The sequence below is a fragment of the Procambarus clarkii genome, chromosome 64, assembly GCF_040958095.1.
Source record: "Procambarus clarkii isolate CNS0578487 chromosome 64, FALCON_Pclarkii_2.0, whole genome shotgun sequence".
In the NCBI taxonomy this organism is placed as follows: Eukaryota; Metazoa; Arthropoda; class Malacostraca; order Decapoda; family Cambaridae; genus Procambarus; species Procambarus clarkii.
In genome coordinates, this window is record NC_091213.1 from 9,402,718 (window position 1) to 9,418,199 (window position 15,482).

Sequence of the window (15,482 nt, forward strand, 5' to 3'; positions counted from 1 at the left end):
GAAACTGCTACGTCTCACACGCAGAGAGCGAAAGAGAGAAAGAGAGAGAGAGAGAGAGAGAGAGAGAGAGAGAGAGAGAGAGAGAGAGAGAGAGAGAGAGAGAGAGAGAGAGAGGGGAGATGAGTCTCAAGGAGCCAAGCGGCGCTTCAAGTAGGCAGGTCAGTCCACAGAGGGAAGTTGGATGAGAGCCCGGATGAAGGGGCCTTGGATGCCAGGAGTGGGGGATGTAACCTTAGGGATTGGGGATTATTCAGGTATTCCAACCGGTCAGCTTAGTGATTGTGGTTACCTGGTGATTGTGGCTGGGAAAATATTCTGATTGTGTTTGTGGTTGAATGACGTTTGATTGTTTATGGTGCTTATTGTTTTCTGTTTTGATGCTCGTAGTTATGAATGTTTGTTCGGTGTGGTTGTATTACGTTCTTAATTGTGATTGTATAGTAGTTGTGATTGTTTGAGTAGTGCACACTCACACACACACTCACACACTCACACACACACACACACACACACACACACACACACACACACACACACACACACACACAGAAGGTCGAAGAAACAACATGGCCACCATTAACATAATAGAGAGAGCAGCTTCAGTTACCTGCAGGAATGGATCCAGACTCTGAATCATGGACGACCACGGAAAGATAGACTGAGAGAATGAGGAACCACATGGAGGTGCAGATACATGGAGAGATAAAATCTTGGAAGTGGCATCAAGGAACATCCTGACCCAACATGTCAAGGAACCTACAAGAATATGAGGCAATGACTAACCAGTTTGACTCGACCTTGAATATTAACCTTGATATTAACCTTGAATCAGTCAGATATAAGGGAAGTCAAATTTGAAGGTCACTCCTTCAAATTTTATCAAATCTGTGGTCACTCATAGGAATGAGTGACCACAGCGTTTTGACATTTGAGTATCTGTTGGAGGTAGAGATAACATATCTAAGGATGGGATCGGAAAGGAAAAAGCTAAATTTCCGAAGAGGAAAATATGACGACATGAGGAACTTCCAACCGGGAATACCATGGGGAAACAGAACCCAGAGAAAAGTCTGTTCAAGATATGTTGGCCTATGGCACCCGGAAGTGCCAGGAACCTGCAGATAGTTTTATCCTGGACTCAAAAGAGAAAAATGAAAAGCAACAGAAAAATCCATAGTTCAATCAGGAATGTAAGGTGGCGAAGTAATTGAGTACAAGAACATGGACAAACTATTGCAATAACAGAACACCGGAGAGTAGGGAGAGATACCAGAGGGCAAGAAATGAGTACCTGAGAGTGAGGAGAGAAGCAGAGAGACAGTGTGAAAATGACATCGCAAGTAAAGCTAAGACCCAACTAAAGCTACTCTTCAGCCACCTCAGTAGAAAAACAGTAGCGAAAGAATAAGTGATGAAACTGAGCAAAGGGGAGAACAGATACACAGAGAATGACAAGGATGTGTGTAAAGAACTCAACAAGAGATTCCAGGTAGTCTTCTCTGGAAGACCACCTGGTAGAAGACACTGTATTATCATAGGAGACGGCAAACCAAGCAACCTTGGAGAAATTTGAGCTCAACAGTAAAGAGGTCAAAAGGACTCTGTTGGACCTGAAGGTGACAGAGGTTGTTTCGCCTGACAGAATCATCTCACCGTGGATACTAAAAGAGGGTGCAGTAGCATTAAGTGTGCCACTCTTTATATTTTGTAACAGGTCATTGAAACCAGGAGACCTACCGAAATGCTGGAAGACAGCTAATGTAGTTCCAATATAAAAAAAAATATGACAGGCAAGAGGCATGTAGTTGAACTAAATGCCAGTTTCACTAACTTGAATGCCATGCAAGGTGATGAAGAAGATTGTGAGAAAAATGAGAATTATCTGGAGGGAAAGAGCTCTATAACACACCACTAACATGAGTTCAGGGATGGTAAATTTTGTCTCACAGACTTAATAGAATTCTATGACCAGGCGACAAAAATTAGGCAAGAAAGAGAAGGGTGGGCCGACTGAATTTTATTGGCCTGTCAGAAAAGCTTTGACCCAGTACCCCGTCAAAGGCTGTTACAAAAGTTGGAGCAACAGGCAGGAGTAAAAGTTAAGGTGCCAGTGGATAAGGGAGTATATAAGCAACAGGAAACAGCGAGTAACTGAGGGGGAGGGGGGGGGGGGGGATCAGAGTGGTGAGATGTTACCAGCGGAGTCCCACGAAGGCCGGGTACTTGGTCCCATACATGTAAACGATCTTCCAAATGTTTATAGACTTATTCCTCTCAATGTTTGCTGATGATGAAAAAGTTATGAGAAGAATAAAGACAAATTAAAATAAACAGAGAGTACAGGATGACCTGTACAAACTGGAAGAATGGTCTAAATAATAACTACTTAAGTTTAACTCAGGAAAGTGTAAAGAAATGAAATGAAATAAAAGGGACAGGAGGCTAAACAAAAGGCACCATCTATGAAGTGAAATCCAGCAAGAGTCAATATCTGGGGGTTGATATCACACCGAACCTGTCCCCAGAAGCCAACATCGAAAGGATATCATCAGCGGTATATGCTAGATTGTGCAACATATGAGCTGCCTTTAGAAACATGTGTAAGGAATCTTTCTGGACCTTGTATACCACTTATGTCAGACCAATCCTGATGTATGCAACTGCAGGCTGAAATTCATATCAAGTTAAACACTAGACAAAATTATACAAGACTTAGAGGTATGCCACCAGACTAGTCCCGAAACTGAGGGGTATGAGCTACGAGGAAAGGGAGCTAAACCTCACGCCCCTGGAAGACAGAAGAGTAATGGAAGACATAATAACCACCTACAAAATTCTCAGGGAAAGTGACAGGGTGGACAAAGACAAACTATTTAGCACGGGCGGAACACGAACAAGGGGACACAGGTGGAAACTTAGTACCAGAAATGAGCCACAGAGACATTAGATTTGTTGTTTTAGTGTTTGAGTAGTTAACAAGTTAAATGCCTTAGTCACTGATGTGGTGGAAACAGACTTCATACACAGTTTCAAATGTAGAGTTCATAGAGCGCAATAGGCTCAGGAACCTGTACACCAGTTGATTGACAGCGGGACCAAAGACCCAAAACTCAAGACCCGCAAACAAAACTAGGTAAGTACACATATCATATTATGAGGAGACGGTTAACAAATGGAATGCATTAGAAAGTGATACAGTGGAGACAGACTCCATACACAGTTTCAAGAGTAGATATGATAGAACCCAGTAGGTTCAGGAACCTGTACACCAGTTGATTGACAGTTGAGTGGCGGGATCAAAGAGCCAGAGCTCAACCCCCGCAAGCACAAATAGGTGAGTACAAATTGGTGAGTACACACACTCATGCATATAAATACTTTAACCTGCATATTCATCTACATACAATTTCGCCAAATATACATCCTAAAAATCCAAAAAAGTATCGTGGAACAGGGAGGTAAAAGATATGATTCATGGACCCATGGGCCACTTTAATTACTGCCATAAATTAGCAAAGAGATCGGCCAATGAGTTATGGTGATGAGTGGTGATCATGCCAGCGATCAGAGGAAAAGGTGTAGTCTGGCCAGTTTATACGCCATCCAATGCTCATTACCATTGAACTGTGATATTGCCACCATGTAAATGTTGTCAAAGTTGATGCATGACTGTCAACAACACCGCTAATTCTAACGGTGAGATGTTATCATTGACGATGAATGCTGTCAATTTCTGGGCTAGTTCCAGCAGGGAAATGTTGTTACCATGCCGGAAACTGACAACACTTTAGCTACTGAGAACCGGGAAGCTGTTGTCAGAGTTGATGGATGATGCCATCACCCTGGCTCATGCCCCCGGAGGGATGTTTTGACAGTAGAGTGGTCGGTGCTTTCTGTTCAGGACGTTCCTGGAGGCATCTTAAACTGAAAGAGACGAGACTAGGGCATCCCTAGTTGTCTCAGGATGAGGCGTTCTTATCTTATCTAACCCATAATGAGGCGTTCCAAGCTGAAGAAGTACCTTTCACGATTATCCCATCACGAAGAGTCCTAGGCTGAAGGTTCTTAGACAGACTATCTCATAATTAGGAATCGGTGTCTGGAGCATTAATGAAGGAAACTGTGTCATTGGCAAGTTCCAGCATTAAGGAGCGCTCTGCCGTCCACACGAGGACTCCACTCGCTCTAATGTTAGACTAGAAAGTCCCTAAATGTATAGTCCCAGGCTGGAAAATTCAAGACTAGTACGTCCCAGTCTGACACGTCCCTGAGTGCATGGTTCCTGTCTGGAAAATCTTAGTCTCAATATAATTCTTACTCTTAAAATATAACAAGCAACGCTATCCGAAACATAAATCATTGTAGATTCTCAACACAAACATTTTATTTTTAAGTTTACAAATAACATTGTGAAAATTTATATCGCAAATAATTGAGTCTCCAAATGGACAGAACAAGAAGGACAAAAGTAGAAAAACAGGGAGGACATATATAAATTATCATTTAGAAAAGGTAAGAGTCAGGTGTTCCAGAAGATCTTGGAAGAGAAAGGGAACAAAAGAAGAGAAGCAACTTGCAATTTAGACGTTTTGTGAGGCCGTAGGAGAAATAAGGGTAGAAAGGAAGATTAACTTTTTCAAGAGGACCCATATCAGACGTTCCAGACGATCTTAGAAGAGAATGGACTGGAAACGGAGGCGAGGGGGGTGGGGGGAGGGGAAAAGGAGGCAATTCGATTTATATTTTAGACTTTTCTCCTGACACCTGAGCCCACTTAAACATTCGGTGAAGCTTTCCTCCTCCCGTGGATCTCGACGACAAGAATTTTGCTCCTAATGACATTGTGAAAGTTTCCGTGCGTGAGGCGACTGTAACGTGGACTAGCATTTTGGATTTACCGAACCTACTGACACAGCTGCAAGGTCATCGCAGTCGTTTATTATTGGCATCAAAGGTACCATTCCAGCTAAATAATGACACCTCAAATATCAGAATAACTGAGTACTTGTTAAATTTAGCCAAATAAATTTATCTTGTCATGAAACAAGATCTCCAGGGCACTGCCTTATTGATCAGTGATGTTACCATTGTCATTTTAATAGACTATAGCGATATTACCTACTCCCAAGCAGCTAAAATCGACACTAAATCTGGCAAAGCTTCAGATGCTACAAGCTACCACAACATTCAGGAACAATAGTCTCTCAGCACCACCACCTACAGCTCTGCAAGCAAACTAAACCAAAAAAAAAAAATATAAGAAACATTCCACTTCTTACCTGCCAGACGTAGGAGCAGGAGCAACTGGAGGGGCTGAACACAGAGACGACGGAACGCATTCATCGCCGACTCTGAAAGGACGGGAAGTTTGGGCTATTCATTATTTATGGAAACACCGATGCCGAGCCTCACTTGTGTGGAAGCCCAGGCAGTTAATGGGGTTTTTGTGAGCTAGTGAACTACACTGTGACCCCAGACACCTGCTGCTGCTGTTTGGGGCAGTGGATAGAAACATTTGTTTTTTTATAAACTTGTACTTAAAGTGATGAATTCATTTTTGTCATGGAAGATCATATGGATGTTCACATCATATATTTTGTCGACATATTTTGATGACAAGTGATGACATCGATCGCAAGTGTATAGTATCTACATACATATTGGTAAACACTAAAACAATGAAAAATATGATTAACGTACACGGAAACACACATTCATATATATATATATATATATATATATATATATATATATATATATATATATATATATATATATATATATATATATATATATATATATATATATATATATATATATATATATAACAAGGTCTCCAGGGCACCGCCTTATATATATATATATATATATATATATATATATATATATATATATATATATATATATATATATATATATATATATTTATATATATATATATATATATATATATATATATATATATATATATATATATATATATATATATATATATATATTGTAAATTGAAACAAATCTTTGAATCTCCTCTAGCTCTTCAGCATTCCGTCAGGAACCGAGGATTCAGTAGATGTTTCCTCTGTGGATCACCCTACTGAGGCGCTGAAACGGAATTCTGACAGTTCTTGAGTCTCTTGTAGTATGAATGAGGCTAGAACCTGGCTCATTGAGAATTTTTTGGGCACTCTTACGTCTGTGTGTATAAATATAGCTACAAAATTTTTGTGATGGTAGTGTTAAAGATAATGATAGAAAAAATGAGTGTATAATGATAATTATGATACTATAAATAATATTATAAGATGTATAATACTAATATAAGATGTAAGTCTCCTCCTAACCACACAATCAGACCTTGACAAAGCACTCAGGAGAGTGTGAAAGACTCAGTGTAATTCCTTACATAAATTACACAAGTACGTAAGTGTGGGTTTTTATCCTATTACTATGTCTCTGAGGAAACATTACTATTACTTAATAATAATAATAATAATAATAATAATAAAAATAATAATAATAATAACTTCAATAATATTAATAACAACAATGATAATAAGGCAAGTTGAATACCATAAGACATAAAAAAACTAGACATCAAAGCCAACTTAATAAACATAGCCGAGAAAAAGGGGGAAACATAAATGGCTGGTCACAGGTAGAAAAAACAAATCCAGCTCCCAATTGTATTTTTTCCTTTTGGGCAATAAGGCCTCGGAAAAGGAAAATTCCCTGCAAGTCCTGTGGGATTCCAGCCAGAGATGTCCAGCTTCGATAAAAACTTAACTAAACAAATACGAATGTTTGTGCATCGACTCCTTGTCTCTGTAACCGTGTCTTGAGTTATTTCTGTGAGTTGAGGAGGAATGACGATGGAGGAGACGAGGAAGAAGGGGAAAGAACTTGAAGAAGATGGCTGGAAGATATATGTAATACTAAAATATTTGTTGTGAGTTGAAGGGATGTGAACATGCAAGAGTTTGTTTACGTGAATTTACCTGAGGGCCAGTAACACTAGTGGCTTCGACAAGGACAGGAAGCCGGTGGCTTGTCTAAGGTCTACTCCCTTTGCCTTGATTTGAGAGGGGTTCTAGAATGGAGAAGTTTTTCTTATTGAGGGAGAGAGAAATACTTTTCATAACTATCTGACTGTCTATCTGTCTGTCTGTCTATTTATTTGTCTGTCTGTTTGTCTGGGTCTCTCTCGCTCTCTCCCACACCCTCGATACAATGTTTACAAGAAAGCAAATCCCCGGAAAGCTTCTGTTATCACAGTAATATCCTCATCGGAGGTTCGTATCTCCTTCCAGGAAAAAAAGATAAATGCAATTACAATCAGTCTGTGTAAATCAGAGTATTTCACTGGATTGGAGAAAGAAAGAATGGCTCCCTGGTGCTCGTCTAAGCTTTGCAACAAATTGAGTCCCAAGTTCTTTGTCAAAAAAGCTGCCCTGAAGTGTTATGGTGTTCTCAACATTGGTGAGAATCTCTCTAGAACATACACTCCTATCCAATGAATAGTTTACAGTATATACTTCATCATACAGCAATCTCGGAAATACAGTTATTCATGTCATTGGCTTGGAGGTATACGGCTATCAATAAAATAACCTCTAGTTTATCCATTTATTTACACAACAGTTTCTGGTACAAACGGTCATTCATGCAAGTGTCGAGTATTCACTCACTTTCATACAACAGTCACAAGCATACACAGATTCATACAACAGTTTTATGTATACACTCATTCATACGACAGACTCAAGTATTCACTCGCGTTTATGCAAATGTTTAATGTTTTTATGTCGAAACTAGTGCATGCCTCATTTATCTACCAACGAATCTTTGTTTTTGAAAATTATACCAATATTCCGGCCTCATTTCTGGTGGAACCAGATCCCATGTGGTCCAAGTGGTTAGACACCATTTATTCATTCGATGCTCATACTCCAGCTCATATCCTCATATTTCTTCCAAAACGCAGTATAGTCATGCTGGCTTATTGCATTCCCCTTATAATTACTCTAGCTCCATCATTTAATCTCTTGCAGTCACTCGTTATTTTACCTGATTGTGAGTTATGTTAATTTAAGGTGAGTTTATCAGGTTTTCTATACTTTATATTTTCTTCTGAACGCTGCTTTATGTCTGCCCTCTTGGTCTCTTTTTTGGTATTTTGTATGCCTGGTTTTATACATTCTTTCTATTTTCTCTATCACCCATTCTCTTTGATTTTCCTCTTTCTGCCTTCTATTCTCAATTCTCCTTTCTATCTCAATTCTCCTTTCTATCTTTGCCTCTCGTTGGGTCTGATTTTAATTCTTCTCTGCTTCATTTTTTTCTCTCCTCGCTGCCCATATGTCAATTCTCTCTATGTGTGTGTGTGTCCGTCATTTTTCTCTATCTCTTTTACTTATCTCTCCCCCCCCCCTGTCATTCTCTCTTTATCGCATCCTTCTCTTTCTACCTTCCTCTAATTGAATGCCTTTATTTTTTTCTGTATCATTCGCGACATAATCTTTCTCTGTACTCCTCTTTCTTTCTTTCATTGAATTTGAAATACTTTTCCTTTTATTTCATTTTGTATTTTCATTTGAAGTCCATTTCTAACACAAATAAACGACTCAAAGTTTCATGATATATGAATCAAAAAGCAAATGATTTCGAACGTCATTTTATAATTTGAAAATACAGGGAATCTCCATTTCGTAAATAATATTTTATTACTTTTTCAGTAATAAAATTACTTGACCATATTAGTTTTCACATATTAGAAATGCGTTCGAAATGCTGGTGAACATAAATTCACAATAAAAGCACTTTTTAAGCTTTAGAAATATTCTAAGTTAATTCAATTTATATATCAGGATTGTTGATTTTGTCAACAGTGTACGAGAACGAATGCAATAGCTGTATGAATATTTTTCCAATTGTAAACGTGTGCTAAATGTATTATTCATTGCACAATTTAGCAGTGAGTGGAGGAAACATTAACACAGATGCGTTCAAATTCATACATAATACTCACAAACGCACGTATACACGCGTAAACAGGCAACAATAACTCACAAGACGCACTTAAGTTAATGAGATTTTTTTAATCATACTTCACACAGAGCGCCTGCATTATATAGTGGACTCCATGTAAAGACATATTGCTGTAATTCTTACCTAAACACACTATATACTGTTTTAAGAACGATATATTTCTTGATAAAAGGCCTGTGGCCTTTTTTTTTAGTTTTTTGTTTAAATATTTTTATATTCATTTAGATATCAAAATGTTAATGATAATGTTAATATAATTTTTTAATTACAATTCAAATATTTGTGTTAATCATATTATTATTATTATTATTATTATTTTTATTTTTATCATTACAAAAATCCTTATAAATATATACAGAGTCATTAAACTATTTTTAAATTGTTGTCGTTGCTATAATAACTATCATTATTATGACATTCATCGTTATCGTCATCATTATTACCATCATTATCACTGGTTAAAAACATACAGGTACGTATTTATGAAATTTAAGTAAAGAATTTACACCAAGTCTTCCGTACTTTCCTGAGTGCTTTGTGAAGGTCTGAGTGCATGCTAAGGATGAGACTTACATCTCAACGACTAATTTGAGTAGTCGTTGAGATGTAAGTCTCACCCTAACCACACACTCAGACCTTGACAAAGTACTCAGGAGAGTGTGAAAGACTTGGTGTAAATTTTTTACATAAATTTCACAAATATGTAAGTGTGGATTTTTTTCCTTTGTTATTATGTATGAGAAAGACATTACCATTACTGATTATCATAATTTTTGCAATCATTATCAAGAAAGGAAATGATCGATAGGTAGGGGAGAAGCTCCCCCGTACATTTGCAACTGTCGTCTAAACTAATTCGTCTTTATGGTACGTTAAGATGCAACGTGCTATGAAACGTAGCGGGGGCAGAAATATCCTCGTTTTCTATATATTAGTTGGTTAGGTTTGATGGTTGCTTTTGTTCATGGTTCGGTTAGAACGCTGGATTTTGTACGTTGTGGCAAATCAAGAGAACAGGCTGACAAGTGACCAAAGTACCAGGAAGTGGAAAGCAATTCTAGAAACCAATCTACTGTATTAACCTTCCAGAGACTATTCCAGCATATGATGGAAAGTTTAAAGAGCGTCCTGGAGGCAGCTATCAGGGGATTCAGATATTGAAGCACTGTAATAATTTCATAAAGATGATCACGGGAAATATATATATATATATATATATATATATATATATATATATATATATATATATATATATATATATATATATATATATATATATATATATATAAATGACCAAAAAAGAAGGGAGAAATGGAAAAGAGCAGCGAAGAGAACTTTAAGAGGTAAACTGAACCTCCAGAATAAGTATCAACTCACCAGAAATCATTTAAATTTAGATATAATAGTTGTGCCTTTGAATGCAGCCTCACAGGGAAAAAAAATCAGATAAAGTTAACTTTCAAATGCAATTCTATCAAAATATCTAAAAAATCCACAGTTCTTTTATGTTTATATAAGGAGAATAACCAAGACAAAAAAGTCACAATAGGACTCTTGAATGATGAAACCAAAGACGTTATAACTGACAATAAAAACGCAACTGAATGAATGCTTTAGATCATTGTTCACACTCGAATTGTTAGCTAACATCGAAAACAGTCGATTGAAGCAGGAGCTAATGTTTTAAAATATATATTACTTACAAGCGAAACAACCGGGAAAAACTTGGAGAAATTAAAAAAAATATATAAGAAATATCAAGTTACAAAAGTGAATGAAATTAAAAATGTAAACAAAAAGGAGCTGGCCGTTGGAATGTATCTACCAATAAAACATCTATTCGAAAAATCGTCATATCAAAGAAATGTTCCCTTGATTGGAAATGTATATAAAGGGCATTTTTATCTTCAAGAAAGAAAAAAAGAAGTTTAACATAAAGTTTCAGTCAAATCAGACCAGATAAAACCAGCAGTATTATCACTGCAATATCTCCAATCTCTTCCTCTCTCTCTCTCACGCACACACACACCAAATAACTCAAACGAACAATATTAACATTAAAACCCACAAACACACCATTACAAAACACACATTTTAACGCTCCCCAAAAATGTCTCCAGGGAGCCACCTCCTCTGAGAACCAAAATAAAGTGGCGTCATTAGTGCCAAAATCCCACGAATTGTGATTATAACGACCCGAGGCACCGACTGGTACAGCAGTTCTGCAATTAGATCCCGTATTTACATAATGAGATTTTCTCTCCCAATATAGACTGCCTGGTGCTCAGTTCTGTTTGTTATTAGTCGTGGTAGGTTGTCCCAGAATTACAGTCATCTCGTGCTCGCATGGACAGCTGGCTGACTCCACACTCATCCAGCAAGCTTACAATGGAGATGTGACGGGTCCTAATAGCCTTGAGAACTAGGACACCAGTTGATTGATGTGCTGTAGGAAGGACTGATGGTCATAATCTTTAACGACACAAGCACAATTAGGTGATGACATTTATGTGAACACACACACACACACACACACACAGAAGACTAGGAATAGGAGGAGGAGGAGGAGGAGGAGCAGGAAGAGCAAAAAGAAAGAGGAGGTGAAGGGGAGAAATAATAATAAATAAACAGAAGAGCAAGAAATGGCAAATTAAAAATTATATACAAATAAAAGAACCTGGGAAGAACCAAAAAATACAAAGGGAATGAAACTCCACCAAAAATGATAATCCTCTCATAAAATAATTCCAGTTGATCACAAATTCCAATATTCCTTCGACCAAATATTGTGAGAGCGGCTCTGTCCGATCAAAACGTCATTGGTATTCATCTAGACAATATATGAGGCCAATAAATTACCTTTAAAAACAGCAGTGATCAGCATTCTTTCGACAAAGGCATTTTTAATCATAAATTCTGAGCGAAATCTCAAATTTTCGGCTTGGATGATTAAAGCGGGTTTTCATTTATCATTGGCCAGTTCCATGTCATTGGGGACACGGTTCTGAGGACAAAGGTTGAACGTGTTGATTTTGTAGCCAATGAGCCAATGTGGGATGCTAATTTGTAAAGACTTTTGTTGTTGCTAGTGGAAATTTGTGTCTTTTGTTTTGATTGGGATTTAGTGTAATTGTTATTTTCTGGTTTTGGTTGGGTTTGCAGAAGTAATTGGATATGCTTGAGAAAGAACTGGATATACTTGGAGTCTTTTGATATGCTGGAAGAATCTAGGGGAAAATATTGGGGATATGTTGGGATGTACTGGGGTGTTACTGGGAATCTTTTATATATGCTAGGAAAGCTAGGGAAATATTTGGAAAATGTTGAAATGTACTGAGGATAAATTGGACGTTTTTTTTAGTGTAGGGAAGTGCCAGATGTATCTTGGGATATACTAGGGATATTCTGGGGATTTTTGAAATACTGGGATGTGTTAGGGAGATACTGGGTATATATTAGCAAGTCCTAGGACTATACTTCGTAACTTTAGTGTTGCTAGGGAGTTGTTGAGATAGTGGAAGAAGCTGGGGTGGTGTTGAAATGAGACAAGATTTGAAGACTGAGAGATGTAGCAAAGATTTTGTTAAGGTATTGAGAGTGAGAAAGGGTTGTTGTTGTTGTTGTTGTTTTAGATTCAGAACGAAATGTCCACGTAGCACGGGCTGTAGTGAGCCCGGCAGAGAGCGGGTACTAGACTAATGTATAATAATAGTGACCATGACAGGGAGAGATGCTGACAATATAAACTGCATCAATCTCTTCAGTATTCATACTTCAGTTTCATTAACTCACTCTGCCTGTTCCATCGTCTATTGTCTGAAGAAAAAACCTCTTAACTCATCAAGTGTGTGTGAGTGCAGGGATTAACGATGAACGATGGAAGTGCCAAAAAGTCTCTGTGTATATGCAGGGATATAGGATGAACTGTTTTAGTGCCTTTGAGTCTGAATGAATATTTAGAAGCGAATGTTGATATATGTAAGTGCGTATGAGTCTGAGTGTATGTGTTGGAGTGCATTGTGTGACAATAAATCCCAACCACAACTTGTCAAGTCAGTTTAAGGATTGTTGTCTTGTCAGATATTATAAAAAACTAAAATACAATGAAGAATATACGTCTAAAGTGATCTAAAATTAACGTTTCTTTATACCACACACTTTATAAACGGTTCACATGTCGACAATTGCCCTCGCATGTCAGGACTAAAAGATTCCTCGTAAACATTTGAAATTGTAATCATAAACATTACGAGAAAAAATATATATTATGACATTCACACATGTCTTGGAACGTGAATAAATTACTAGTGAAGTGGTGTCTGCTGCAGTAAACATTTGCATTAAACTCGAATAAGAGTGAATCGTAATGGTCTTGTTTGCTAGGAGCTGGTTCAACAGCTGGCTAATCTCAAAAGGAACTAAAGTGTCTACAAACAGGCTATATGTGTTATATTATATTAACAATATCATGATTTAAAATTTGTTCTGATGCTGCTGTTGATGATAATGATAAAAATAATGTTAATTACAATAATAACGAGAGGAATAATAATGTTAAATTTACTGCTACTAATACTACTACTACTACTACTAATAATACACAGAGAGTAATCACATTAACGTGACTGCATCAATGAGAAATATACGATGTCGTGGTTTAGTCACTAGAATCGTGTGTATGGGAACATCCAACCACGTAGGTTCGAACTCAAATCACTGCTCCTACGTATTTTCTCAATAATAATAATAATAATAATAATAATAATAATAGTAAAACAAATAGTGAGGGTGAAGAAAAGACCCCAATCCTTTTATAAGTGTGATATTAAACCAAATTTTTTAAATGATATCAACATCCTTTATCATGGCGCCGTAAACAGTGTTTAAACAATAAAATTAGATAATTTAGCTTCATGAAGAATAATTTTGCTGTTAATTGGATCTATTGTACTAAAAGATTTGCTTCCCTTTTACTGTCATAATAGAATCTAGAATTACCCCTCCAAGTAGGTGTCTCTCTCTGATACTATAAATAAAATAGTATCTATATAGTATAAAATAGTATAAAATATAGCTGCTATAAATATGTTATTATTGAAATCCATCAAATGGCTGAACTCACAATAGTGAGTTTGTTAAATATATATTTGTTAAACTTGAAAATTCCAAACGCTTTTTTCGTGGAACAAATTTCCTACTCAGCAAACCTCCTTTTTCTAGCAGCGACACCCACGAAAAAAACATGTCCCATGAGCCCCTGTCGAGTTAGCTCAGCACCTCCTCACCTCCCTACATCAACTTTCAACCCAACTTTTCAGTAACCCAAAAATAGAACCAGAAGCAAGACCCCCAAGTTGCCTCAGCTCGAGTCCATGAAAAACTAATTTAACTCTCACTCTCTTCTCTTCTTCAGGTGCCAGATTGACTTTCTAACCCTCAGGCTGATTCACTCTCACTTGCCCTCGTGGGTGCAGAATGTGTGAGTTTGCTTGCGAAAGTGTGTTGGGGTACAATGTGAGATTGTACGGTGTGTAATGTAATTACCTGAGTGTAGTTATGGGATGCGAGCCACGCTCGTGGTGACCCGTCTTTCCTGTACTCTTTGTCGTATAATGCTTGTGTGTGTTACGAACCCCAATCACTGTTTACTCAGCCGTCAAGCCCAAAAAGTTTATGTGAATGTAAAGTGTGTGGGCATTAGAGTGCGGCGTTAGAAGCAATGTTTAGATTACGTCAGTGGTTATAGTGTAAGAGTGTGTGAATAATAACGTTTCTGAATTAATATTCCATTAAGTCACAAAATAATAATAATAATAATATCTTTATTGGTAGTTGTATACAATTCACATCAAACTTCATCCAAGTTAAAGAAATCTATTGAAAAACATTTAACTAACACACCAATACATACACACACACACGTGTTGATTGATTGATTAACATTGGTTGAAAGTTGAGAGGTGAGACCAAAGAGCCGAAGCTCAACCCCCACGAGCACAACTGGGTGACTACACACACACACAAACACACATACACACACAAGATCCAGAACAAAACCCCTTGTCGCAATTGCTAATGCAGTATTATTTAATTAAACAATAAACAAACAGAACACGACTATTTTCATCAGAGAGCTCCTTTTGTGTAACTTTTAGAGTTAATGATATTCAAATATATTCAGTATTTTTCTCAACCTCCAGTGAATCGTTTCGCGAAGACATTCTTTTTTTAAGAATTTTTGTTTAATTAATTAAACAAATTAACTCGGTGAATTTGCAGTTAAAATCGTTTTTCCAACAAATGTATCTTGACAAATGTTTTTTCAAGATTTTATAAATTGATGTCTATAGAGGAATGCCATGTGACGCATTTTATGGTTGCGAAATGTTTGGTGAGGCACTCTAGGTTTGGAAACAGTTGAGTGACGCACTCAGGGG

At 37.2% G+C, this 15,482-nt stretch overlaps 1 protein-coding gene across 2 annotated transcripts in view; it reads right to left on the minus strand.

Annotated features, from left to right (window-relative positions):
- LOC123769065 (lachesin) overlaps positions 1-15,482 on the minus strand; it is a 320,744-nt gene that overhangs the window by 51,520 nt on the left and 253,742 nt on the right. For both annotated transcript variants that reach the window (XM_069309176.1, XM_069309175.1), the window contains exon 2: positions 5,280-5,351. In XM_069309176.1, the coding sequence (XP_069165277.1) occupies positions 5,280-5,343 (64 nt within the window). In that variant the 5' untranslated portion in view covers positions 5,344-5,351. The remainder of the gene's footprint in view (positions 1-5,279; positions 5,352-15,482) is intronic.